At 38.3% G+C, this 26234-nt stretch overlaps 1 protein-coding gene across 1 annotated transcript; it reads right to left on the bottom strand.

Annotated features, from left to right (window-relative positions):
* Positions 1–199: 199 nt before the first annotated feature.
* On the bottom strand, positions 200–15544 carry anxa5a (annexin A5a). Its single transcript, XM_020045211.2, has 12 exons — positions 15492–15544; positions 11711–11798; positions 9626–9720; positions 7140–7253; positions 6484–6574; positions 4343–4422; positions 4009–4059; positions 2633–2726; positions 2309–2404; positions 2056–2114; positions 1813–1935; positions 200–275 (listed from the first exon to the last, which is right to left on the bottom strand). The coding sequence occupies exons 1-12, from the start codon at positions 15492–15494 to the stop codon at positions 216–218; spliced, it is 954 nt and encodes a 317-aa protein (XP_019900770.2). The 5' UTR covers positions 15495–15544; the 3' UTR covers positions 200–215.
* Between the last annotated feature and the right edge of the window lie 10690 nt (positions 15545–26234).

The raw sequence follows: 26234 nt of genomic DNA, 5'->3' as shown, positions 1-26234 counted from the left end.
ATGTAGACTTCTCACAAAGTATTTTACAGTATTTCTAAACTAGAAAATACAAAACACTAAAGTATTTTGATACAAAATATGAAGCCATTTTTATCAACCCAATCAAATACAAATTACAAAATCCTATTTTGAATTTGAAATACGTATCTGAAATACATGTATCATAAACACTGCCCATCCCTGTCAATCACCTTGCAGATAATCAAGAAATCGTCTCAGTCATTTCCGCCACAAAGATAGAGAAGGGCTTTTCCGAAGTCTCCATCAGTGTCTTCCTGTGAAGGAGGGAAGAAATTAAAGTAAAACGGAATCAGCAGGGTGTGTACGCCATTTCTTAGACAACACTGTACAGTGTGCTCACTACAGTTATGTAAACCGCTGGATGTTTTACTAATGTCAGGACCTCGTCAAGTCAGAACAGAAATGCTGCTCAAAATCACTTTTCCAGAGTCTCTTGTCGAAATTCTTTCTGACAGGGTTGATAGCCTTATGTGGAACTCGGTCCGGTTCCACTGCTTCTTCTCCCAACGTTTCCCTCAAGTCAAGAACTGATCTTGACCGGAGGTGCACTCAATTAATTATCAGGTGGAATTGAAAACCAGCAGGCTCCAGACTGTTGAGGGGTAAGGGATGGGCTGATTTCAACGCTAGATAAGGGGAGTAGGAAATGAGTATGGACGTCAGCAAGAGGTTGGTTGCGTCGGTCCTATCCATGCAGCATTACCTTCTCAATCCCTCCATCACATTTACGGGGCTGTATTTTCACAATGGCCCACTCATTGTTATTCGCGAGCTTATGAAAGGTGAAATAATGTACCTGTCACTCAGGGCACTTCCCATATTCCAAGTGCTGGAATGTGACACAAATATTTGGAATAACCCTCAAGTGACACTGGAAGTGGTAGGTGGGTTTTTTACAAGGGGATAAATAGGACTTATTGTGTGTGCTGAAGGTCAGGTTTGTTTCAAGCTTCAATATTAAACCTGATCGGATTAAAGACTGGTCCATTGTAGCCTACCTGAAAACATGCCTATATATACGCAAATAGTTAAAGCTGCACTAGGTAGGATTTATTCAGTAAAAAATAAGAAAGTTTTGTCCCCTATAAACATGTCATGTAAGCTACTGAGGCCCTCTCAGTGTCAGTGGAATGTCCATTTATAATTTTGCTGCTATTTTCCAGCCAATTCTGTTCATGCAATCCCATTCCAGCCAATCGCCTTTGGCGAGGCAGACCTTCCAGCCAATTGCCTTCCAGCCAATCGCCTTCTTTAAGGCGGGCCATCCTCCTTGGCTAAATTTGAGAAAGCACATTTAACCTGGAAGCTATATATAACATAAGTATGCCGTAGGGGGCCAAATTTGATTACTGTAAGAAGCTATAATGGCAGCTAGAGACCAGAATGACAAACTGCCAATTCCTCCCTTGTCTAATACAGCATACACTACAAAAGCGAAGAAGCGAAAGACTAGTTCCCTATAACCAGCAACAAGGAACCCTAAGCTAACATTAGCAAGGCTAAGAATAACTTTGAACTCTGAGTTTGTTTTGTTGAACAGGAACATATTTTTCATATTATTAATCAGAACTTCATTCTCTATTGGTATTGGCGCAGAGCCACTTTCTGACAGGGGAGTAATTGCAAAATGCTGAATTGGTTTTAAAAAAAATGAAAATCCTACATACTGTAGCTTTAAGGGATGTGTAGCTACCTGTAACTGGAAAACTGGTGAAAAAGAGACTAACCCATTGCACCAGAACAAATGAAGGAGAGGGTAGAATTGAATAAGGAGAGACTAGTCCACTCTACCTGTATAGTATTGTAGAGAGAAACCCCATACATCTTCTTAAAGCAGGCTCTGATGTCTAACATGTCTTCTTCACTCCTGGACACCATGATCCTCATCAGAGTCTTTTCATCAGTGCCAGCACGCTAACAAAGAAACAATTGAAAATGACCAACCAAAATCTAACTTCCCAGTTGTCAAATTGGTAACTGAAACTTTCTTGCAAATAAAAAATTTAATGATGGATGACAACACAAAGACCATACCCTCATTGACCCATAGAGGGCCTCAGCAAAGTAAGCTGGGACACTCTTCGCACATTTTACTGGGGGAAAAAATATACAATCCATAAAAGTCTGGATAACGGTTTTAATATATGTTATGGGATGAATTGATAGGGATTGTAGGTTTGATTCATCAACATGCAATAGAGCAATCCCATTCTTTGTGTAATTGTATATTCTGTCATATTTATTTTTTACATTGTTTGCCTATCATCACTGTATACTGTAGACTTACCAACAGCCAGCATTAAGTTCTCCAGGTTTCCAGTGGTCTCGCCCTCAATGCTTTCCTCAATATCATTGCCATATAGCTTCTTGAATGCGTCAAATACTTCCCGATGAAAAACACCACAAAACAAATCAGAAATGTTTTATTTGATGTTCATTTAAAAACGCCGGAAGCAATTTGTTTTTTTTACGATTGAACCAAAGGGCCACAGTGACTCAATTATACTGAGGAAATAATAAACCTAGAAAGCCAGAGCTGACAATAACGAGCACTAAAAGTTAAAGCCTGCACTAGGGAGACGTTTACAAGTACACACATACACACACATACCTAGGCGAAGGTGTTCATGACTCCTGTTCCCCAGGATGTTGATGAGTTTCTCCTCATCTGTTCCAACCTTCCCTTGGCCAGCAGCAAAAAGTTCCTGAACCCCCAAACCCCCACCCCACCACACACATACACAGACACAGACACACACACACACACACATACACACAGCACCAAAGTTTATCACAGCGCAATGACCAATATTGTTACATTTGTGGTATGTAACACATGTATGACTTGCTGTATCTGATTACTTGTTTTATACAACCTCTAGTAGTTGTTACAACCTTTGGTTGTTTTTTACAACCTCTAGTAGTTGTTACAACCTTTGGTTGTTGTTACAACCTCTAGTAGTTGTTACAACCTTTGCTAGTTGTTACAACCTCTAGTAGTTGTTACAACCTTTTGTAGTTGTTACAACCAGGTAGTTGCATTACAATCTAATATACTGTATCAACTTTGAAGAAATTCAGAGAAAATAATTTCTAATGGTGAATTGAGTGATAAAATGGGAAAAAAGTGACAAAATGCTGAATTACCTTTCAGGGGGCGTGCATCGATTCATGAATGTTTGACTATTGAATGTGCTGTAGTCTATAAGGGGTTTCTCACAATTTCTAACATGTTTTATCATTTGTATATATATTTTTTTTATTTCCTCTGTTTTCTACACACCTCCAGTGATCATAATAATTTTCCATCAATATAAAAGCATTTTGTACACAGAGCTTGTCATTGCTTTATTACTTGCGGGCATGTGGAGAGCATACTCTGTTACCCCAATATTCAGGGGGCCCTCAATCTGATTACTATTTTTTCCAGCCGGTAGGCAACCCCCCCCCCTCCAAAAAAATACAAATAAAAATAACTTAGGGGCCCACAAGGTTCAGATAGCATGGGAACATGTCAAGCCATGGCAAAGCATAGAGAAAAGCTGGACATCTGCATTAAAACAGCATAATATTCTCTCACCCTCAGGGCAAAATGGGTGAGAATAGTGGCAGCTAATCATTGTAGAAACCCTACACTGCTTGTTGCTCTCAAGGACCTAATTGGCAGTTCACAAAAATACATTTTATTTCACTTTTTTGACCTCTTCCTCATCTATGCAATCATCACATTTGGGGGTCCTTGGTATTACAAAGTTTGAAAACCCCTGGCTTATAATATTGATCCAAGTTTGAAAAACTGAAAATGAATATTAACTTTTGAGGACATGGCATATTCAGTTGAGGGAAGCATATGGATTTTTAGAGTACTATGATTACAATTTAAACTGCATTCGTCCTGTATGCCTAAAGTATGGTAAAGGTAAGGAGCAGACATTCTGTGTTGCTGTCTTGTGCAACTCCCAGCGATCAGCCATGCAGTTCCATTACCTCCGCATCTTTCTCAATCCTGTCTTCATCTACACCTTTTTCTCTGCTCCCCTACGCAAACAGAGAAGGGGAAAAGAAAACAAGGTAAAAAGAGAGGGTCATGGGAGAAGCCCAGTGTCTACCCTCATCTTCGCTGAGTGTCGCTGAACCTGGGAACTTTCTGGGTTCGGTTACAAAGACACCCAAGCCACCTGGGGAGAAGGATACGTATCTCCTCCTTCCTCCTTCTCCCCCGTCCCACCCTCATGACCTAGTAATGTCAATAAAAACACGCCCATAATCAGAAAATATTGATCTGGCCCCTTTTGCACAACCCTCAACTTCTCTTGTTTACCTGCAGAAGGATCACTAGAAGCTTCTGGAAGTGGCCTGAGGTGTCACCGACAATATCTTTCTCCAGCTTGCCACCGTACTCTGAGAAAGATGAGATGAGGGAGAAGGGCGGGCAGAAGATTACTTACACTTATCTCAGACAATGTTTACTAAAGTCAGCAATCAACCCAAATTGGATGTGCTCTGTTTAGCCCAAGGCCTCCAGCAGGATTTAATCAGCAGGGTAACGGAGGGATCAGGCTTCTCCAGTGTCCATCTCAGGTGGCGGCTCTAGTCCTTTTGCCAGTAGCCTGAATCCAGGTTTATTTGAGCTGGAACCAGGATGAGTTTCTAGAACAGGAACTGGTCATTTTGATGGAGAATTCACAGGATTACCCACAAATGCTCAGGATGGATGAATATCTGAAGAAGCTTGGACAAGTTTTTCGGTCATTAGCGCAGATCTGATTCATTATTTCTTTAAATACATATTCACACCTACAACACATTCTGACACAATGGCCATCAGGTATCTGACAATTGAACGTTGCCTCCACTCACCAGGCAATCATACACCTGACGTGAACGTTTGAAGAAATGCTACTGTCTTAGCAAACCCATAAAAACACTGAGTGGTTACCGCAGCTCAATCTGAGTCTCTGACTAGTAACCAGAAGGTTGCTGAACCGAATCCCTGAGCCAGCAATGTGAACAAAAGCTGTCCATGAGCAAGACTGTTAACACTGTTTGCTCAGTGTAGAATCCCCCTGCACCTTTCCAGTTCTTGTACTTCATGGGGTGGTCCAGTGATCTAAACTGCCGCCTCCTTCATTCATCTACTGCTGTAGCATGAGTTCAAACCCAGCCACTGCTCTTTCAGCAACACGTTCAGCAAAAACGCTGTATTTCTCAACTTTTCCAGTATAGCATACAAGATGCCTGAAAAATATATCTTTAAAGTTTGCTTGCTGGGAGCAGAGAATTAGCTTTGCAGGGCAGAAGAAAAGACATGCTGTATTTTGGGCACTCTGGTCTATAAAATCAGAAGAAAATACTTGAGTGTTTCTAAAAGACAAAACCAAGGCACTCCTCCATCAACGTCTAACATCTCACATCACTTATTAAAGTGAAATAATTATAGCCAAGAACACAAAATTGGTTAGTACTTGATTCGCTAAGGATTGCTTCTGAACTACCGTAGGTAAAATCACGGTTACTCTTTTTTTGTTCCACAGAACAGGCCTTGTTGAAATAGGTTCATTGGTTAACTAATGTGACTGATGAACAAAATCTTCTGATGCACAACCAAATTTCAAAATGTCTGATTCTATGTATGTGTTTGTATGTATATCTCCCTTCATTTAGCCTTGTCCATCTTATAGCAATTCACTAATGCACATTTATAACAGTACAACATTTTATCATTTGTATTTTGTATTATTCTTATATGACATGTAGAGCTGTCATTGACCTGTTCTAGTCTATCTTGTTTTTGTTCTGGATATTGTGCTTTCTGAGGACCAAAGGAGAGGTTCTGTGGCTGCTGCACACACAATGTGTTAATGGTATCCTAATAAATAGAGAAAAAATGAAAAACTTCCATTGGCTTACAGTGGTCAACAAGGTAATCCTGTCCTTCCTAGACCAATGCCTCATGGCAGTCCATTAATTTTCAATGCCAGTGGCTGGAAGCAAAATATCAGATTCTGCTTCCATAGCCCCAAGAAAAGGAAACTGCTCAGAAGGCGAATGAGTGGAACTGGCAGACGACCTCAAAAATATCCCACGATGTGTGGACTACAGGTGGCCATATTACATTCTGGGAACCAATCTGTCTCCGCTTCAGCATTTAAGCCAATGTGTCCAACTTTCCAGGATTTTGACAAAGCACCAATCCAGCATTGGAAGACAGAAGCAGGGGGGTGTCCAGGTTAGGCAGATGGGATGTTAAAATTGGAGAATCTCATTTTATTTGTTGGGCTGTAGGAAAAAAAACTTTCATCTTGACCTCTCTCTATTTTTGAAAAATATATGAATGGCTTTGAATGCCATCAGTTTAAGTGCCACCTTTTACTTTGGATATGCTAACTTCTCACCCTTTCTTGTTGCTGTTGAATGGAGATATGTTATGAATGTGTCATCGTAAGACATTAAACCATTCACCTTTTTTGTAGACTTTGACAATCTCTTTAATCTGGGCACAAGTCCTGGAAGCTAGGATCTCAATCAGCACGTCGTCATCGGTCCCCACCCCCTGGTGAAATATAGACATAGACCATCAGAGAAGTCCACTCAATAGTCAATAAAAGGTTGGATATTTTTCTTTACATTTAAATAATTTTAATTATCCAGTTACTTACAGTAGAGTGTCTATATTCTCATACTTGTTCTTACTGGCCCCCCATAGGAATCAAACTCACAACCCCGCCATTAAAAGCATCATGCTCTTATAAGTTTTTTTTTGACCCAGAACAAATGGACAAATGTTAGGATTTCCACATCAACCACACATTTAACATAGATAGGAATATGTCTGTTCTATTGTACTATATCAGATGTTAGATTTACAGGGGTTGCAGGTAATAAAGTTAGAGCATTTGAATAAATCCCTGAACCAAAAAGGGGGAGAAAAAAAGCACCTTTCCAGTTTGGAAGACTTATAAGTTAAAAGTGGGGGAAAATTTCAGTCAGACCTTAAAATGCATGTAATCTGGATCCTACAGATTCACAGGTCTGACTGCACAATGTGGGCACGCTGTGACAGTATTCTTGGAGCCCTAAACAAAGTGAGATCCATAAACATTGCCAGTCTAAATTACCTTGAGGGCTTTGTTGAGTAGAGAGGCATCATAGGAAATGGGAGGTGTCATCAATGCAACAATAAGCATCTCGAACAAGCCCCCAAGTTCTGACTTTAAAGCACTCACAAGATCCTGTTGAAATAGTCAATTAAAGATACTTTGTTATTTTTATTATCACAGTGATAAATAATTTGTTGCACCTCTAACACAATTTTTTTTTGTTGCTTTTAGGCATCACATCTAATTATTATTATTTTTTTTATTATTATATGATGTAGGTAAGGAAGGCTGTTTGAGTGCAATCAAAAAACATATTTTTCAATACAAAGTAATCAAAGGTTTAACAGGGAATGCTAGTGGTTTATGGTAATCAAGGCAAAAAATTAATACTTTGACTTCACTATTGTAAAAGTCTACAGCCCATGAATACAGTGCCCTCCATAAGTATTGGGAGAGTATGTCAAAACTGCTATTTTTGCGTTACACTCAAGGCAAATTAAAATATGATAAAAATAAAAATATCATACAAACCTACAGAATTTCACCTTTTATTTCAGTTTGTTTCAACACTTATATGTTTCACCAACTGAGAATAACAGCACTGTCATATCCCTCGAGTTTACAGCAAAAAAATCTATTTTGACTTTACTGTCCCAATGCTAATGGAGGTCAGTGTAAACACAAGACATTCCAAAGTTGTGGGGCTTGGTTTTATATGTATACTTACACTTACTGTTTGTTCTGGACCTTTGCATAACTTTTACCAATAATTAAAAAGTTTAAATTGTCATCTTAAATAAATACATTGAAGTTGAGTTACCAAAGCCATTGATAATAGTAACTTAATTTTACAAAAATGCAACTTCCTTATGTGGAGAAAGTTACTATACCCCTAGACCACAGAGTAAAGTCAAGACCACGGGCAATGTACTTAGGACACTGCACCAAATTCAAGCCTAGAGCTGAACACAAACATTTCAGAAAATGTCCCTTGATCATGGAATCAACAGGCCTCTAAAGCCACAACAGATGTTTAGGTGCATCTGAGTCAACTGTCAGAGACATCACAGACAGGAAGGAAGAAGCTTCAGCTCTCAAAAAAGAATAGTAAGACGCCATGGACGTTTGCCAGACAACACCTATGTAAAGACCAAAACAATTGGAACAACATGCTCTGGGCAGATGGTGATGTTGGGCAAAAATGAAACACTGGCTTGGAACAGAAGAACCTCACATCAACCATGAAGAATGATGACTGTGGCATTATGGTTTGGGACTGCTTTGCTGCCTCAGGCTAGCAGTGTACTTATTTGTAATGCACTATGAAGTTGCATTTCTGTTGATTTTTGATCAATGAATAATTGCAAATTATAATCTTCCAATGTCACTTGTTAAATCAGGTTTCCATTATCTGCCAACGGTGTTAAAGTGAAGATTACATATCCAAATCTGAAACATTCCAACTTACAAATCTGAAACATTACAACTTTCCAGGTGGTGTCCTTACATTTTTACATGACTGTATATATCTGCAGTTACAGCAATCCATTTGAATAATTGTCTTTTGATAACTCCAGTAAATTGAAGTGAAAATGTCTGTTTGGTTTAAGGGAGTGTTCATTAGAACTGACTCCAAAGGCATAATCCTAGTCATTTCTAAGATGCGTATTAGAGACAGAGCCCCTCAGAGAGTCTGATTACAACATTTATAGCAGTCTTTCCCCTCATGACCAGCCACTGGAGGCCTTACATTTGAACACATTACTCACAGAAGTGGACGACTGACATTAATTTTTATTCGACATTAAAGAAAGATTTTTGGTGTTTTTGAATTGCTGATCTGAACAGGTGGGGCAAGAGAGAGGAGAGAGATGGGGAGATGGGGGAAGGGAGAGAGGGACATTAATAAAGAACAGAACATTAAAGGGAGATCGACAAGCAAAAGAAGAGAGAGCTGAAGGGCAAGAGAGACTAGGATATCGCTGGGTATGTGGGTGTCGGCTAGAGTTGCCTGTGCGCGGGTGCATAATATTTCAGAACCCTCTAGAGGGCCTACTAAGCTGTAGGTGTTTGGCGGATGCTATTCATCATTTATGAGTCACGAACCTTTCCCCAGCTCTGCTAGCTACGCGTGACATGCTGCGTTTGGCAATACCATTTCATTTCGCCCCTCCTAATAAACCTAACATCTGACAGCAAAATTAAAGCATTCTGGCAGTATGTCAGTGGATTCTTCTTCTTTGAAAGGATATTCGGATATCCAGCACCTGCGCACAAAAGCTGTTTAGTTTGCATTTATTTGCTCGATATCATTTTTTTTACCGACAACAGAAAATACAGTGAACCGTAAGGGTACGCGGGCACATGTTTGATTGTTTTCCCTTGGGTTCAGCTGTTTTGGTTGACTGAATGTCAAAATTGGTGATGCCAACTTCGACGTGAACTGTGAGCATCGGTCACATGACACGTGTGTGTTGCCCCCACATGACGGATTTCAGTCTCACCTTCCCGTAAGTCTTCTTGTATGCTGCCTTGACTTCCTGCCGTTGTTTATTGCTACGCGATGATAGGAGCATGAGAATGGCATCCTCATCGGTGCCTGAAAAACAAACGTGAAATCATTCATCAGAAAAACAGCAACATAACAACAAAAGAATAAATGGCAAAAGTCAGTCAAACAATTTACTGCGGCACCATGGGTTGGAATCAGGCCTAATACTCTTTCAAAAATAGGTCTTAAAAATGGCCTATTGTCAAGTAGAGTCTATATAGCATTATATAAGATTATAAAATGTGCCTTTCGAAAGGCAAGTTCATGGCATTCTGCATTCTGTCTCAAACTTAAAGGGGCACTGTGTAGAATCACGCCTCTGAATGATAACATGACTCCTCATCTTCCTTTAACAAACGATACTGAAATACTATTAGCTTGTCCAGGGTGGTTTAGGGTGGGAAGGATAGTACTGCGAGTGTCTAAAGGAAGTATAAAGAGATTACAAGTCAATACAAACTGATAGATGAACTGGCAACAATGTTTAAATGGGCAATATCTCAGGCACTCAGATTGGTTTTGTAGAAATATGTTATTTGAAACATTAACTATATTTTTGTAGTTGTCTATTGGTCATTTTTATTTTATTTAAACTAGTAGTAGAGTAAAATCTTACATATTGCCCCTTTAAGGGTTTTCGGTTTGTTCTCATGGACATGGACCATGTTAGCATGTGGGCACCATTTGACCGGAGTCCTCTTGTTAGTATGGATGTGTTTTACCTGGGCTAGTAAAGCTACTGTTGGTAGTTACAGGCTTGTCGGCCAAAACCTCAAACTTTTGTTCTCTCTGTTTCATTGGCTCCACTTATGTTTAACTCACAAAATTTGTGTGGGACTTTCTTTTAATTTGGCATTTGTTGATGTGTAGGTGTGTGGTGGATGTTTTAGAGGACTATTTCTTGTTGCTTGTACAACACTTTAAGAACCACTTTATAAGCCCACTTCTTTTGGGTTGTTTTAGTTTTTTGTTTTGTATGAATATAACACCTTGTAGATATACTATCTCTATAATATGCATTAGATCAACATATGGGCCTGTTCTCAACAGGAACATTAAGAGACACATGGATTAACGCCCAAACAATAAATTCCAACAGGATTAAGTCATCAATACCGCTGGGTAGAAAACACTGAAGTACCTCAAACAATTAACATCCATGATGAGAAAAGCCGAAACATTTACTGGGCAACTTTGAAATAGACCTGTTATCCTGAGATAATTATGCTATGAAGCAAGTCACAGCATATAAAGAGATTTGGTTTAAAGCTGGTCAGATTCATTATGTGATCCAATGAGTCGGGCTATGATTCAGTAATATGCCTCCATTCATTATCATCATCTTGCCCATTACATCCCCTGTACAATGCTGTCTTTGGGCCTGGAGGCTATTGCATGCATCACAACACCTGGCTAATTAGATTAAACTAATGACAAATGCAGGAGGTTGTCATTATGGTGGCCATTACAGATGCAGTGATGAGTCCCAGCTCATTTTAGAGGGAAACCAAGTTCCAAATGAAATAGGCATAGCTAATCCAAATACATGGAGAAATCTCACTAGCCTTTCTTTTCTGTAGCAAGTCGGAACCGAACATTCCCTGCCGAGTGTTGTGTTTATTAACCGTGACTCATTTAGAGGGAGGGAGTAAAAAGTAAAAAACTTGACATTACAATGGCATTGGGCCAGCGGAATTGCAGGGAAATAAATAAAACAATTGCCTGTACTTGATAGTATAAGACAGTTCCTAGCCTGCACACTTGGCAAAGCTAATGTGGTTTTTCAAAAGAAGTAAACCATCTAAATGAATTAGAAAATACTCTGTAAAATCGTCTTGTTACTAGTTCATTACAGTTATAACCCAGAGCAGTTTCTCTGGCAGAGTTTTGTAGCTCAGCTAGGTATAACCTGGAGGCAGAAACACAATTCAATTCCTGCTGAAGCCACATACTAAATTGTACCACTGTGCTGTAAATTCCTTTAAATGAAAGTGTCTGCAAAATGGCATCTATTATATTACGTTGGTTTCTCACTCACCAATGCCCTTCATGGCCTTGTGCAGGACCTCGGCATCCTGCTTGGCATTGAAGTGTACAAAGTCTTTTACACTGCCTCTGTAGGAAGCCTGTGGGAAAGAAACAATAAATTATAGAGGGAACATTTTCCTCCACTGCATTTCCTGATAGGACAGTGAAAAAAATATGAAAAAACCCTGTTTTACCTTGTGCCTTAATGGTATTTTGTTCACTAACATGTGGAAGTGACCATGAAATCGATATACTTGCTTGTTATGTTTTTTCAGTACAATATGTTTGGACCATCATGCTTCAAGGCTACAGAAAGGTACTAGTGATATATTGTGTATGTACTTTTTTCTTCATGGACACTAGGTTATAATTTATAGTTCCCTAAATTAATTAAATCATGAAAATCTGGTTATTTATGGTTTGCATTATTAAGAATGCTGTCAATGAGTAGCTTTGCATTTGCATTTGTGGTCAGTTGATGGTGTCTGGCAACACAAGGACCACACTTTCAATGCAAGTCAAGATTGACATCATGATGCAGATAAATCAGAATCAATCCATTAGGACAAAGCCAAAACATTAGGCTAAAATAAACCGTTTGGTATATTAACCTCAAAGGGATAGGATTTTCAAGTCCGTCTGTAACTATCTTTACATTTTTGCCTCTCAAATGGTCATCCTTTATAGTAGAAGGACATGCTTTATATCCAGGGATTCTGCAGACCTTCAGCTACCATAATTATTTATTTAAAACACATTTTGTGAGACACATGAGTAAAAATAATGTGAAATATTTTTTTTATGAAAATTACAAGTAAAATATATTAGGGAACCTGTTCCCTGAGGGGTTCTGAAAAACTACAAGTTTTTTAATTTTTAAAATATAAAATAATAAAATGAACATGGCATTTTTTTACTCTTGTCTATATCTGTTTTTTTTCCCCAAAACTCTGAAAATCACTCAAGAAATGCCCATATGGGTTTCCTGAATCAATTAAGGAGCAAAAAAGCACTTGTTAGTATAATGGCAAATGAGCTGCTAGATCAAGGAAGATCTTTACAGTGAGCTGAACATAATGAAGGAAACAGGCTGGAGGGGGTATTATGTCTTGGGCATGTATGGCAGCCACTGGAATGGTCTCACTTGTCTTCACTGATGACCCAACTGCCGATGAGAGCAGGTGGGTGAATTCTGATGAGTACAGAAACATTGTGTCTGTTCTGAACAATCCAAATGCCTCCAAACTCACCAGACGGCTTTTCTGTGAACATATTGCTAAAGCAACCACAGATCTTAATAGGACCAAAAAGTAGAATATTCTTGACTGGTAAAGTCAAATGCCCAACTTGAATCCATTTTGAATCCATTAATTTCAGTTGCTGGGGGGGGGGGGGGTTGTGTGTAAAAAGGGCTCAATTCCTAAATGGTTCACAATTTATAAAGCTGACAGTCTGGACTTTTATTGGGAAATTGTTTCAAATCCATTGTCCTGGAGTACAGGGCTGAAACCACAAATCTTCACTGTACATACAGTAGAGGTTTATTTTAATAGCCTGTCAAGGAGAATCATTTTTTGAATTTTACTTTTTTATCTCTGAGGAAAAAAAAATTTGAGGAGAAAAGCAATATAACATCTCTTTCTGCCTCAGTCCCATGTCAGCGCAGGTGTGAGTTTTGAGAAAATGAGCTTCTTCTCCCTTCAGCAAAGCTCTCTTCCTGCAGTTTCTGTTGTTATTCATCCCCTTTGTCTAGTAGCAACTGCGTGTCTGTACTGATCGAAAACAGTGGCTGATTGACTGAAAGTCAGAATCTGCTGCAAAGAAGAGTTGCTTCTGAAAAATTTAAAATGGCCTTAATTTTTCTTGTCCCCTTGAAAGTTGAAAGAGCTGCAAAATCAGCTCAGCCTTACATGCCACAAGCCCTTTATGTTACACAATAAAACATTTTGGGCTGATTTTTATAAATGGTTATGTGTTTGTGTTTGCATGTTGAAGCATTTTGAAATGCTGTCATATTAAAATATTTAATTTCAGTATCCAATGAACTTTCATCCTTTATACAAATACGTAATATTATCATGTAGACTGTGTGGAGGCCTCTTTTCTAAAAATACCTTGTCTGTATAAATGAAGGTAAAGTATTCAATATTTTTGCTGGTTAGCTATGTTGAGCTAATTGTCAATATGTTAGCTACAATATATTTTCATTAGAGAAGCATTCGAATCAAAAGCTAACAGCAAGGTATAAGGTTATTACATCATGTTTATGATATTGATAGTAGGGAGTGAGTGGAACTACAAGTCCATGGGGAGAAAGATGGAGGCTTTTGTCTGTGGCTGTTGGTGACAGCTTGATGAGGATGAAGGAATAATGTAATTTTGAAGGCAGAACAAGCAAATGGGATTACAATTTATGATCTGAGTCATCCTCAGATGGTTTTAAATGACCCTAAGAAAGCTTAAGAGTTGATTTTGTTTAGTTTCTCTTTGTATTTTCTTTTATTAACAGTACTGTGGCAATATAAAGCCATCTAACAGTGTTTATTTGCTTGTAAAACACTATATAACATTTGAAGAACAAAAGCAAAAAAGAAAGAAAAAAATTATATATATATATATATATATATATATATTGTTGTTGTTGTTTTCCAAAAGACGTACAAGTCATAAAAAATGCAGATATACTGGGCAGGCGGAAGCCAGAAATGTAGGGGAAGAACCCAAAATATGTTGGCACCGGATGAACAGCACTTAAGTCATTTTAGGGAGAGAGGGAATTCCAGTGTTTGATTGTTTGACATGATTTACTCAAATTAGTTTAGCATTTTTTTCATAGACGACAAATCTTGCGACAAATCCTTCTATCCAAATCTAAATAACGCTACACTGTAAACTATATGTAAAGACGTGGTGTTTTTGAAAAGCTTGTCTTCACTGTGCAACTCTGACCAATCTCCATTCATACCACTTCACGTTACATCTTGCGTAGTTGTCTGATTGGACAGCAGAACACCCCACTCTGAATCAATGGGGCTTGGCCTGGCTGTGATCTCTACTTCTCTCCTTCTCTTTAAATATGCCTAGAATATTGCTTTTTGAACAAATTCTCATTTTAAATGTCGCCCTGGCCAAAGGCATACAGTGGTCAGGAAAATTCAACATATAACATCTTAATACAATTAAGCAATAAGGCACCAAGGGCTGTGGTATATGACAAATATAACGCTGCTAAGAACTGTTAGGCATGACGCATCATAGATACCACACTGAATCCTGGTATATTGGCCATATACCGCAAACCCCTGAGATGCCTTAATGCTATCATAAACTGGTTAAGCACTAGTGTCTAAGCACTAGCTTAGACACACTATCACGGTTACCAGACTTATGATAATATGAATGAAAAGCCAATATGAGGAAATTATGCATGGAAGTGGACCACTGATTATCGTTTCAGTCATCTAATAGTTGACAACGGGATAAGAAAGCCAGCTACAATCAAATCAGAGGGAATTGGGCTAATTTAGTTTTGAGGTTGTGATGGGTGCCACAGCAGGGCAGCTTTTTGCTTGAATATTTCACTTGGTATATCTGCATAGCAAATTAATGTCTTGACGTTTGAAATTAATGTGGAAGAGAGACACATTTCATTGAATGCTTTTTAAGTTATCTTCTGTACATCTGCTACTAAACTGACATTCATGGGATGAAGTCAGACAGAACTGATAGTCTACAATTAATTTCACTGGTTCTGTAATGCTTTGAACTAACATGAAAGTAAATGAACTTACCATGGTTTATGCGTTGCTGATGAGACAATTTAGAATCGGCTAAATCTGAAAAGGGACATTTTGTAAATGAAACAGCAGTTTTTAGGCTATATCATCATTCACATGAAAAAGAGAGTCAAACTTCCAAGAGCATCAGTTCACACCAATAGGTGGTCTTTCAGTCAAACATGAAAATTCCTGGGAATTGAAATGAAATTGAGCATAATATATCAATATAATTATATGTTGTCATTGTTTCAGATATGTCACAGACAAATAATCCACATAAATATTATGAAAATCTAAGGAGTATCTTACCAAAGTTGTCTTGTTTTCTGATCCCTAACAATGCAATGTGCAGTAAGGAGACAGTTGGCTGTGAAGACGATAGGAGTATTGACACTCTACTTGTTTTAGTGCTTATTAAGCGCTCAACAACAGCAGTGTATTGAGTGGGGATGACCTAACTGGTCTACTCGACTTTCAATAAATAAAGTGTCGTATTTCAGCAACTGTCAATCAGACTGAGGCACATGACCTAATGAATTCTGGGGGTTTCAAGTGTAGGACAATACAATGTAGTGCATGGATGACAGTCCAGTATACCGATGAAACAGTGTTGTGTATGGATGATACATGTTGTATATGGATGAAACAGTGTTGTATATGGATGAAACAGTGTTGTATATGGATGAAACAGTGTTGTGTATGGATGATACAGTGTTGTATATGGATGAAACAGTGTTGTGTATGGATGATACAGTGTTGTATATGGATGAAACAGTGTTGTGTATGGATGATACAGTGTTGAATATGGATGAAACAGTGTTGTGTATGGATGATACATGTTGTATATGGATGAAACAGTGTTGTATATGGATGAAACAGTGTTTTATATGGATGAAACAGTGTTGTGTATGGATGATACATGTTGTATATGGATGAAACAGTGTTGTATATGGATGAAACAGTGTTGTGTATGGATGAAACAGTGTTGTGTATGGATGATACAGTGTTGTATATGGATGAAACAGTGTTGTGTATGGATGATACAGTGTTGTGTATGGATGATACATGTTGTATATGGATGAAACAGTGTTGTATATGGATGAAACAGTGTTGTGTATGGATGATACAGTGTTGTATATGGATGAAACAGTGTTGTGTATGGATGATACATGTTGTATATGGATGAAACAGTGTTGTATATGGATGAAACAGTGTTGTGGATGGATAATACAGTGTTGTATATGGATGAAACAGTGTTGTGTATGGATGAAGGTATTGTGTATGGATGATACAGTGTTGTGTATGGATGAAACAGTGTTGTGCATGGATGATACAGTGTTGTATATGGATGAAACAGTGTTGTGTATGGATGAAGGTGTTGTGTATGGATGATACAGTGTTGTGTATGGATGTTAAGTGTATTGTATAGATGAAACAGCATTTTGTATGGATTAAACAGTGTTGTGTATTGATGAACTGTGTCATGTATGGATGATACCATGTCACGTATGGATGAAACAGTGTAGGGTATGGATGATACATTCCCACACATACACATGGATGAGACAGACAGTAAGGGACACTGTTCAGCAGAATTTCAGAAATCAGACACCTTATTAACTATGAAATTTCAGCCTTCAAATATTCTGAAAGCCCCTCAGTTGAACTGAGACATTTCCTGATCATTTCCACTTTCTGGTTGTGCTCAAACTTTTAGACAGTCGAGAACAACTGAAGAACTGTGGTAAAGAACTGATTCTGTGTAACAAACAAGATCAAGATGAAAGACACTTGTAAAAGGAAGGTATAAATGAGGCTTAAACATGTGCAAACAACCAAAGTGCAAACACTAAAGACAAAATATTTTGTGGGATACAAAAGTGGCAAAGAGTTATGTATCAAGACCAAGCAACCATTGATGTGAGGCCCCATTTGCAGCCATTCACTATTCATTCACAGGCTTACCAGAAAGTGCCGGATCAATACGAGCTAGACAGAGCAAATAAGTCATTCTATGTAATTTATGGGTCCCCTTAATCATTGCTCCTTATTTGGACAGAACAACTCAAGGCTACAATATTCCCATTCACCATACTGAGCCAGGCTCCCGCTGTCTATGAATGAAAAAAGAGCAAACCGAAACATATGCCCATTGCTTACTGTTCGCCGGCTTCACACTCTGAAAGCAAAACATCTAGTTGTGAAGAGGCTTAAAGTGTGTAGTCTGTGGTGAACGAGATTAGACCCTTGATAGGAGTGAACACAGTAAGGCGTGTATCTCTCTCACATCCTCGTACCTGTCCCGCGCACAGTAAACCTTAATTAAAAGGAGCATTGGTGAGCTCAGTTCATGTTGTGTTCAGTTACTGTATATAGTTCTCGCTTTCTGAATCTGAAGAACTTTGGTTTTAAGGCTAAGCAAAGACACCAAAACACATCCATTGAGAATCTAATGCCGCTGAAGACCAGCCTACCTTCAACAACCAGACTGACGGTGTGAAGGGAAACTATTGACACTGTCAATAATCAAAAGACTTTAATAACGTCAATAACTTAATCATGATTGGAATAAAATGTAGCGCACAATTATAAACACTTCAAATTATTTGATATAGAGTTTAAACTACAGTAGGTTCTCCAGTGATGGCTCTCTGGATACAAGTAAAAAATATAAATCTACCTCCCTAAGGTACAGCATGTAGGCCCACTGGAGCACTTTTTATTCAACCATGCTGCTCTTGTTTGTTCTATTGGTCCAAGTCCCTCAAACTGGACTCCGGACCTCCAAGCCAGCTCCACTCCATTGTTTCATTGCAACCCTCTAATCAGGGACTTATTTAGACTAATGATACCAGGTGGGTACAATGTAAGATGAGGTGGGACAGAAAACCAGCGGGCTGTGGACCTTGTAAGGTCAGAGTTGAATACCCCTGGTCTATGCCGTGGACACCAGGGGACTTGAATGGCTGCACATGGCCTCAAATCCCACACTCTGCTCCTTTAACGAGAACACTCATATCTTTCCCCGCCGTCTCCATCCTGAAGAGCATTTTTATAAAAATGCCAGAATTCTATATCTGTAAGAATACTGCCATCTGTTGTTGAGTTTGAAGTTTAGCCGAAGTTCAGCCCTCCACGTAAATATTTTCATCCTCAATTTCAGTATCAAGAGCTAGTCGATAAGGAAGGATTATTATTTACAAATTCAACCTTGGCGCGATATACATCCCACTGGACAACTCACTTCCAAGTACTGCCAATAAACTCTATAAATAAATCTAAGCGTCTGTCTCGGTTTCCACCCAATGCTTATTTGCTTATACTCTGAGGAGGCCAGCTGATGAAATGAGAAAGAGACATTTCCATGGACATTGAGAACTTTTTGATATATTGAGAAGATGTGGTCTAATTAGATCATGAGATTTAGTTGTTGTCTCCTTTAAATAAATAATGCTTTGTCCATAATTTTCATCACCTTGGGTCATGGGACACACTGCATTAAAGTGTGAGATCCTACATGTGCAAGATTAAACAATTCATCTTTTTCTCAGAATCTGAACTCAGTAAGACACAGTAAGTGGTTTGTATATTAGCTCCCATTAATAAAGTGCTTTATTGCTGCAACAATCTATGAACTATGTAATTTCCTCTTCTGACGAGTGAGCATGGAGTTTTCTGAAAACTGATCGTCAAACATTTCAAGCCTTGCCACATCTTGTTATGGCTAAATGTATTGGGCACATGACATCTAGGAAAATCTACTAATGTGGTGCACTCTGCAATTACTGGGAAAATAAGCATTTATTGCAACAAAGATAATAAGCAGAAAGTCAATAAGCAGAAGAGGTTGCAGTGTGCCAATGTCCGTAATACATGGATTGACAACCAGTGGCAGAACCTTATGGAGCAATGGTGAACAAAGATGGCAGTATTTCAGAAGAGTTAGGGAAAAGTACATTGATGAATTTCTGCAGCCTTCTGCAATCACAATGGTGGCTTTATTCTGGGCCTGGGGTTGCATTTTGGAGGGCTGAACATTTCAGGTTTTTGCTTTTACCTGGTTGTTAATTGCTCTCACCTGGTGTCCTGGTTCTGAATCAGTCCTTTATTAAAAACAAAGGATGAAAAACACAAGTGGATGAGACCTAGGGCATCTGGTAAAAATTATTATGAATGCTGAGTAATATAAACAGATTTTGGTTCATTATACCATATTTGGGGAATGCAACAAACATTTTCTCTTTCAATGGGATAAGGATCCTTAACATGATTAAGACCTACTGGAACGGACGTCTGCTGATGGAACACGCACAGTATTAGATTTCCCATCTCAGATCTCCAACCGTAATATAGTTGAAGCTGTGTGGGATCAATTGTAAAGGGGAATGGACAAAAAGCAGCTAAAGTCAATACAACAGCAATGACAATGACTTGTTTTTAAAAAACAAGACATTTTTGTTACTTTCAATGTATTCATTATTCTTTCTTTTTAAAATAATCTTATAGTATTTAATTTTCCAACAAATATACTACACACATCGAGCTTAGATAAATGTGTTTAATTGGAATTTTAGTGAAGATACCGTATTTGCACAGTACTGTACACGACAAACATACTGGTTTAACTATTGAGAAATGATACCGTTTTTTTATACATAGCCCCTATTATCAGGGTCCCAAAAGTGTTGGTTTGACAGGTGTTTCCTGTTAGCCAAGTGTGTTTCGTTATGTAACTAGTGACAGACATAAGATAGCTGTCCAGTCTTGAGTCTAGGCTTTCTGGTTGCCTTGGAATCTGCTTTTGGTGTCTGTCAACATGAGATACAATGCTATAGCAAGTGGATGACCGAAGAACGCTAACCATAATGACCAGAAAAACCTGACAGATGAGGAACAGTCTCCTGGAGGATATGGATATGCCAACCACTCCCATCCGCAGAAGGCTATGTCGGCAGACATACGGAAGCTACAATGCAAAGCCAAACACTTGTTAGCTTTAAAACAGAATGGTAAGGTCCGAGTCTAGGTCACCATAACAAGCCTACAGGATTGTGGAAAAAGGTATCGTGGACAGAACTATAATGAATGTTTACCAAGGGTAAAAGCACTTTGCTGATATAAAAAGGGCTTTATGAAATACATGTGATTTATCAATTGACCAGGGTAATGGCAAGGAAAGTATGGGAAAGAGGTAATATGTATTCCACCTCATTTGTTAAATATGGTGGAGGGGTTGTTATAGACTGGGCTACTGAAACTGAGCTCTGAAACTGGCATACATACCGTGTCTGCTAATGTAAAAGCGAATGTCTCCAAACTAACTAGACAGAGCCTCATCAAACAGCAAGACAATACAGCAGAGAGTAGTTTTTCGGGTCTTGAAAATCTCTAGTTTTTGGTGCCTGGGATGGTCCAGTCATCTGGGCTGCTGCTTCTGGTGCAGTTAATATTCAGACAGTATATTAACCTGTTCCAATATTTTGAAATAGTATACCTCAAAATACTTTTCATTTTCAAACAGAGACACCAATATGTATGCAAATACCCTCCATAGCGGAGAATCAATACTTTAAAATCATAGTAATTGTTTGATTTTAAATCAAAACCAAACCTTTGATGAAATAAGCAAAGCATTCTTACAGTCCCAGTAATTACAGAGGGCACTCTATGTTAATTGCATGCAAATAAAAGTTACTTAGCTACCACTCAACAGAACAATCAGGGCCTCAAATTGGCAGGTGTAGGTCTACTGCAGTGTTCAGAACAGTTTTATTATGCCAATTGGTAATCAAGAGAGGCTCTTAATCATGCCAGCCCTTACAAAAAATGATTGCCGGTTTGAAACGACCTCAAAATTATAGTAAGGACATTTTTAAATATACATTCATCAAAAATGGAGGAGGGTATCCAATTGTTTTGGATATTTTTTTTGGTTTTAATTCAGCAATTAGGCTGGTAGGTTTAACAATATAATTTTTTATTTATTTTTATATTGTGCATAAAATGATTAAAATGAATGTTCCAATGTTGAATAATACAGATATAAATATTAATATACGATATTTCAAAGAGGCAGGATTTAAACATACAAAAAATCACATAGGTTGCTATAAAGGCTAGGATTGTGTTTTTGTTTGGCTGAATTAAAGTGAACTAAAGCAATAGGATACTATAAAATAATATAATGTTGGTTAATGGCATATGATTTTTTTAAATAAAACAATGAACATATTTCAATTGGCAGATTATGACCAGACTACTTAAAAACAAGTTAGCCTAAACAAATTAGTAAGCCTAATCCATTGATGTTAAACAACCACTTTTATGGTAAAATGTAAATTTTTACGAGATTTCTATGAGAATTTGTTTTATTCTATGAAAATGCTTTATTAGACAGAAATGTGGTGAAAGAAGAGAGTTTTTTTTTAATAAAGAGCAGTAGGTTGGATTGAAAGCCCAGCTGCAGCAGTACAGGGGGGGCAGTGATTCAGACCACTGAATTATCACAGGCTAGGTTTTACCTAGATGTTTGTTTGTCATGATCAATGCATTTTTTACTGGAATGTTTAACTTTATGTGTCTGATCCCAAGGAAGACTAGCTATGTGGTTAAATAGTTTAGATTAGATTTTAATCGGTTTGATTGTTAAGTGTTTTACAGGCACTGGCCTTACTCTCTGACTGTATGGTTTGAATGAACCGTACAGAGCAGGTCGAAAGCATCAACCCTTGAGATGTTATTGTTTCTAAACATACAAAAAAAAAGAACTTTTATCATGTATTATGGCTTGGGATGACTCATTTGGGATGGTCAAAATTGCACTTCAGCAATGATTTATGGCCGTGATAAAAAACAAGTTATGTTCAAGGCCTGGATATACATTCTGTTTGTCAGGTTTGTCATGTATCCATTTGATGTTAATGCCAGAAAACAATTCAACCCGTGATGTGGAAGCGCTCAGTCGGTCATCGGTATGGAGTTAAGCGTTTCTGTTTGGTTGTGAGGCGCATCAGCACAGAAACCTGCGTTGTACACATTTTATATCATTACGAATACACCGAAGCATAAACATTTCAATAGGATTTCCCCCGATCAGAGTCTGCAGCCAGCTGATCGTGAGTAATGAGTAATGAGACAGGCAGGGCGAGGGAGCTTTTCCAGCGTGCCCAGCGGACCGTGACATTTCTGGCCTGTAGCCCTTGGTGGCATGAACTGTTCCACAAAACCAAGCAGAAGGGGTTGAGATCCACATTTACAAAAACACTGTTGCTACAGTTTCTGTTATTTATGGTTGTAATTATTTTTAGTGTGTGTGTGTGTGTGTGATTTTTATGTTTTGTATCATAAATATCGATTGATGGTAACGCCTGAATAGAAGACTTTACCAGGTAAGAATGCTAAAACAGATGTTCATTTACAGCAAAGATCTGGCACCAGTTAGGCTTAACTGTTTTGCGAAGTGACAGAACAACAGGGTTTTTCACTTTCCTAGCCCAACACTCTTGGGCTCTCCTGCTATAGACCTACTAGATATTTTCAATATTTCAGTCATTTATTAAGAAGGATTATAAACATGAGGGAAAGTGAGAACTGAACACCTGACTTAAGACACTAGCAAGATTGTACATTCAAATTGAATTCTGATTAATTCACACAACCACCCTGTAAATAATGAATATGGGTGAATAAAAACATGAAAACAGAAACCCAGTGTTTTTAATAATAAATAAAACACGTATTTCGACTTCAGGCTTTATGAAGTAAATGTTTAGACAGGATTGATTGGACATAATTTTGAAAGGCACACACCGGTCTCTCTCCGCAGACCTAAAATATAGAGTTTTGTCTAGGTATAGATCTGGGGAGGTTTATGAAAAAATATGCAGCCCTCCATAATTCAGACATTTATGGAAGAGTGGCTAGAGGAAAGTCACTGCTGAGTAAAAGGCATATGACATTCTGCCTGAAGGACTCTGAGCGCATGAAGAAATTGATTCTTTAATCAGTTGAGACCAAAATCTAATCGAATTTTGAATGCCAAGCGTTTAATGCCATGCGTTTAATGCCATGCGTTGAATGCCATGCATTGAATGCCATGCATTGAATGCCAAGCGCTATCTCCAGCAAAAAAAACAAGCAACCACTCATCACCTAAAACCATTCCTCCAGTGAAACATAATGGGGGGAGCATCATGCCATGGTGATGCTTCTCAGAGACAGGGACTGGTAGACTGGTCAGGATTTAGGGAGGAAGGATAACATGGGAAAAGTACAGAGAGGTCCTGACACAAAGTGCACAGGACCTCAGATGGGTGAAGATTCATCTTTCAGTGCTGCAGCTAACCAAAGCTCACAGTCAAGACAATGCTGGAGTGGCACAGGACATATATGCCAATGTCCTTCAGTGGCCCAGCCAAAGTCCAATTTGACATCTGTGGGGAGACCTGAAGATCTGAGTTCACCAACATTCCCCAACCGGCCTGACAGAGCTTGAAAGGATCGTACAAGAAAGAATATGAATTGACTGACAAACACTTCATGCATACTTGTCCTAGACCAGTGGGGTAGAAAACAAAGGGTTTCTTATTTTTAGCTGTAGGAGCTAACTAGACAACAGCTAGATGTTTGGGCATTTTTGCTTAATTTATCCAACATGGTGGTTTTGAATTCAGAGCCTTTCCTACTCATGGTATAACTATAACTGAGTGAATAAATGTTTTTGTATACTTATACCAAACCAGTGGCCCTGACAGAGATGTATGGGTAGCTTACTTGTTGGCTAGCTGGCTCTTAGACATACATAAAATTAAGAAGAAACAATATTCGGGAATATGCCGAATCTATGAGTGTCAATATGACAACAATAACAAACTCTTCCTGAGCACAATAATTTTTCAAAATCTGTTCAAACAGAAAGACATGTTTTCAGCAACTTTTGCTTATTGGGATTTGTGAAGTACGCATTCTTCCATACCCTTATAATATCATTAAAGATTTTCTGCATTTGTATGGTGGAAATCTTACAAATGGGTCCTTCAATTTGTTAAGAATCTAGCTAATTACTTTTTATTGAACCATACACTATATTCCTCCATGGTATGTAGATCTCTAGTCACCACATGCCGGATGACATGTAAAGCTTATTGTAAAAAGTGGAATGTGTTCCTCCATCACAATAAGAAAAGATAAATATACATCCATCCGTTAACATAAGTGGTAAAGATCCATCCATCATAGTAAAAGGAAGTACATATCCATCCACCCATTACTGTAAGAAGTGGTACATATCCATCCACCCATTACTGTAAGAAGTGGTACATATCCATCCACCCATCACTGTAAGAAGTGGTACATATCCATCTGTCCATCCTGGTAAGAAGTAGTAAATATCCATCTGTTCATCCATCCATCCTAGAAAAGAAGTGGAGAATATCCCTCCCAATGAATTCAATCATAGCACTTCAATCCCCCACTTCTAATGTGTTGACTGAGGTACAATATGTTTGGATAATGAAAGCCCTGAGGCCACTTGGGTACATTTATGCTGAGGTATACAGATGTTATTAAATGGAGCCTAGAGAAGCCCCATTCTTAAAATTGTATTTGTATTCAAAGTATGAAATTATCATATTTGAAATAGAATCAAGTTTACAAGGTCCCAAATTATGATATAATGGAGCTGAGTCATGAATACATATTGTTGTTGTTACTGTGAGCTACTTGAGCAGTGGAATGAGGGAATGAGCCATTGTAGAATATCCATGCATCCAGCTGGTCATTTACAAAATGTTTACATTTCAGCTGACGCTCTCATGTGAAAGGACTAACAGTAGCAATTAAGGTGTCTTGCCCAATGAAAGACTGACAGATGATTGTCATCTCTGGGATTTGACACAGCAACCTTTCGGTTATTGATCAGATTCTCTAACCACTAGAATACCTGGCTCTTTTCACAACTGATTGTCAACCTACTCACTTGGTTATGAATGTAACATCAGTTACATATCATGTACAGTGCATCAGTTATAAATACGTATATATATAAAGATATATCTGACCAAGACATGCTACCTCATAGATATTTCTCTTTTCCTCAAGGGACTGTGAATTGTTTGGTTTGACATGGATGTGGGGTGAATTTAACAGAACAAACGACCAAGCTGCCTCCTGATTATTTACTGGAGACATTTCTTCTGTTCTCTCCAACCAAATCACCTCAGAGATGAGAGAGTGCAAATTGCCTTTCTGAATGCATTGCTTTAATCAAAATACAGATTGGATCTTGCATGTTTTTTTTCTTGGTCGTTTGGTTTTTAAAGTGACTGTGAAAATGCTTTTGAAAGATGAATGTAAGAAGGTTAGTGGATGTGGGTGGGATTAGGTGCAGAACATTAAAATCAATAACTAATAGTGATTGAGACTCCTGCTCTGTTCCGGCCAATCAATACCATAATCCAGGCTAGACTGATTCAAAACAACTTCAATATGCCTTGAAAATGGAAAGTTATCATGGACAGTTTTATTCTTTTAGCATGAACCATTGCGAACATATTCAGAGAAATCCACATTGTAGCCAAAAACACACTCCCTCCCTTTAATATCTACTGATGCAATGGGGAATACATTGTTGTACAAATATATGCGCAAACATGGAAATACAATACCTACATAGAGAATAAAACAGGGATTGCTGAATAACTGTCAATCAAAATATAGCTCTCCGAACCACAGCATAGATTCAAGATCCATTATTCA

This window comes from Esox lucius, chromosome 4 (genome assembly GCF_011004845.1).
Source record: "Esox lucius isolate fEsoLuc1 chromosome 4, fEsoLuc1.pri, whole genome shotgun sequence".
NCBI classification, from domain to species: Eukaryota; Metazoa; Chordata; class Actinopteri; order Esociformes; family Esocidae; genus Esox; species Esox lucius.
This window is presented reverse-complemented; position numbering and strand designations above follow the sequence as displayed.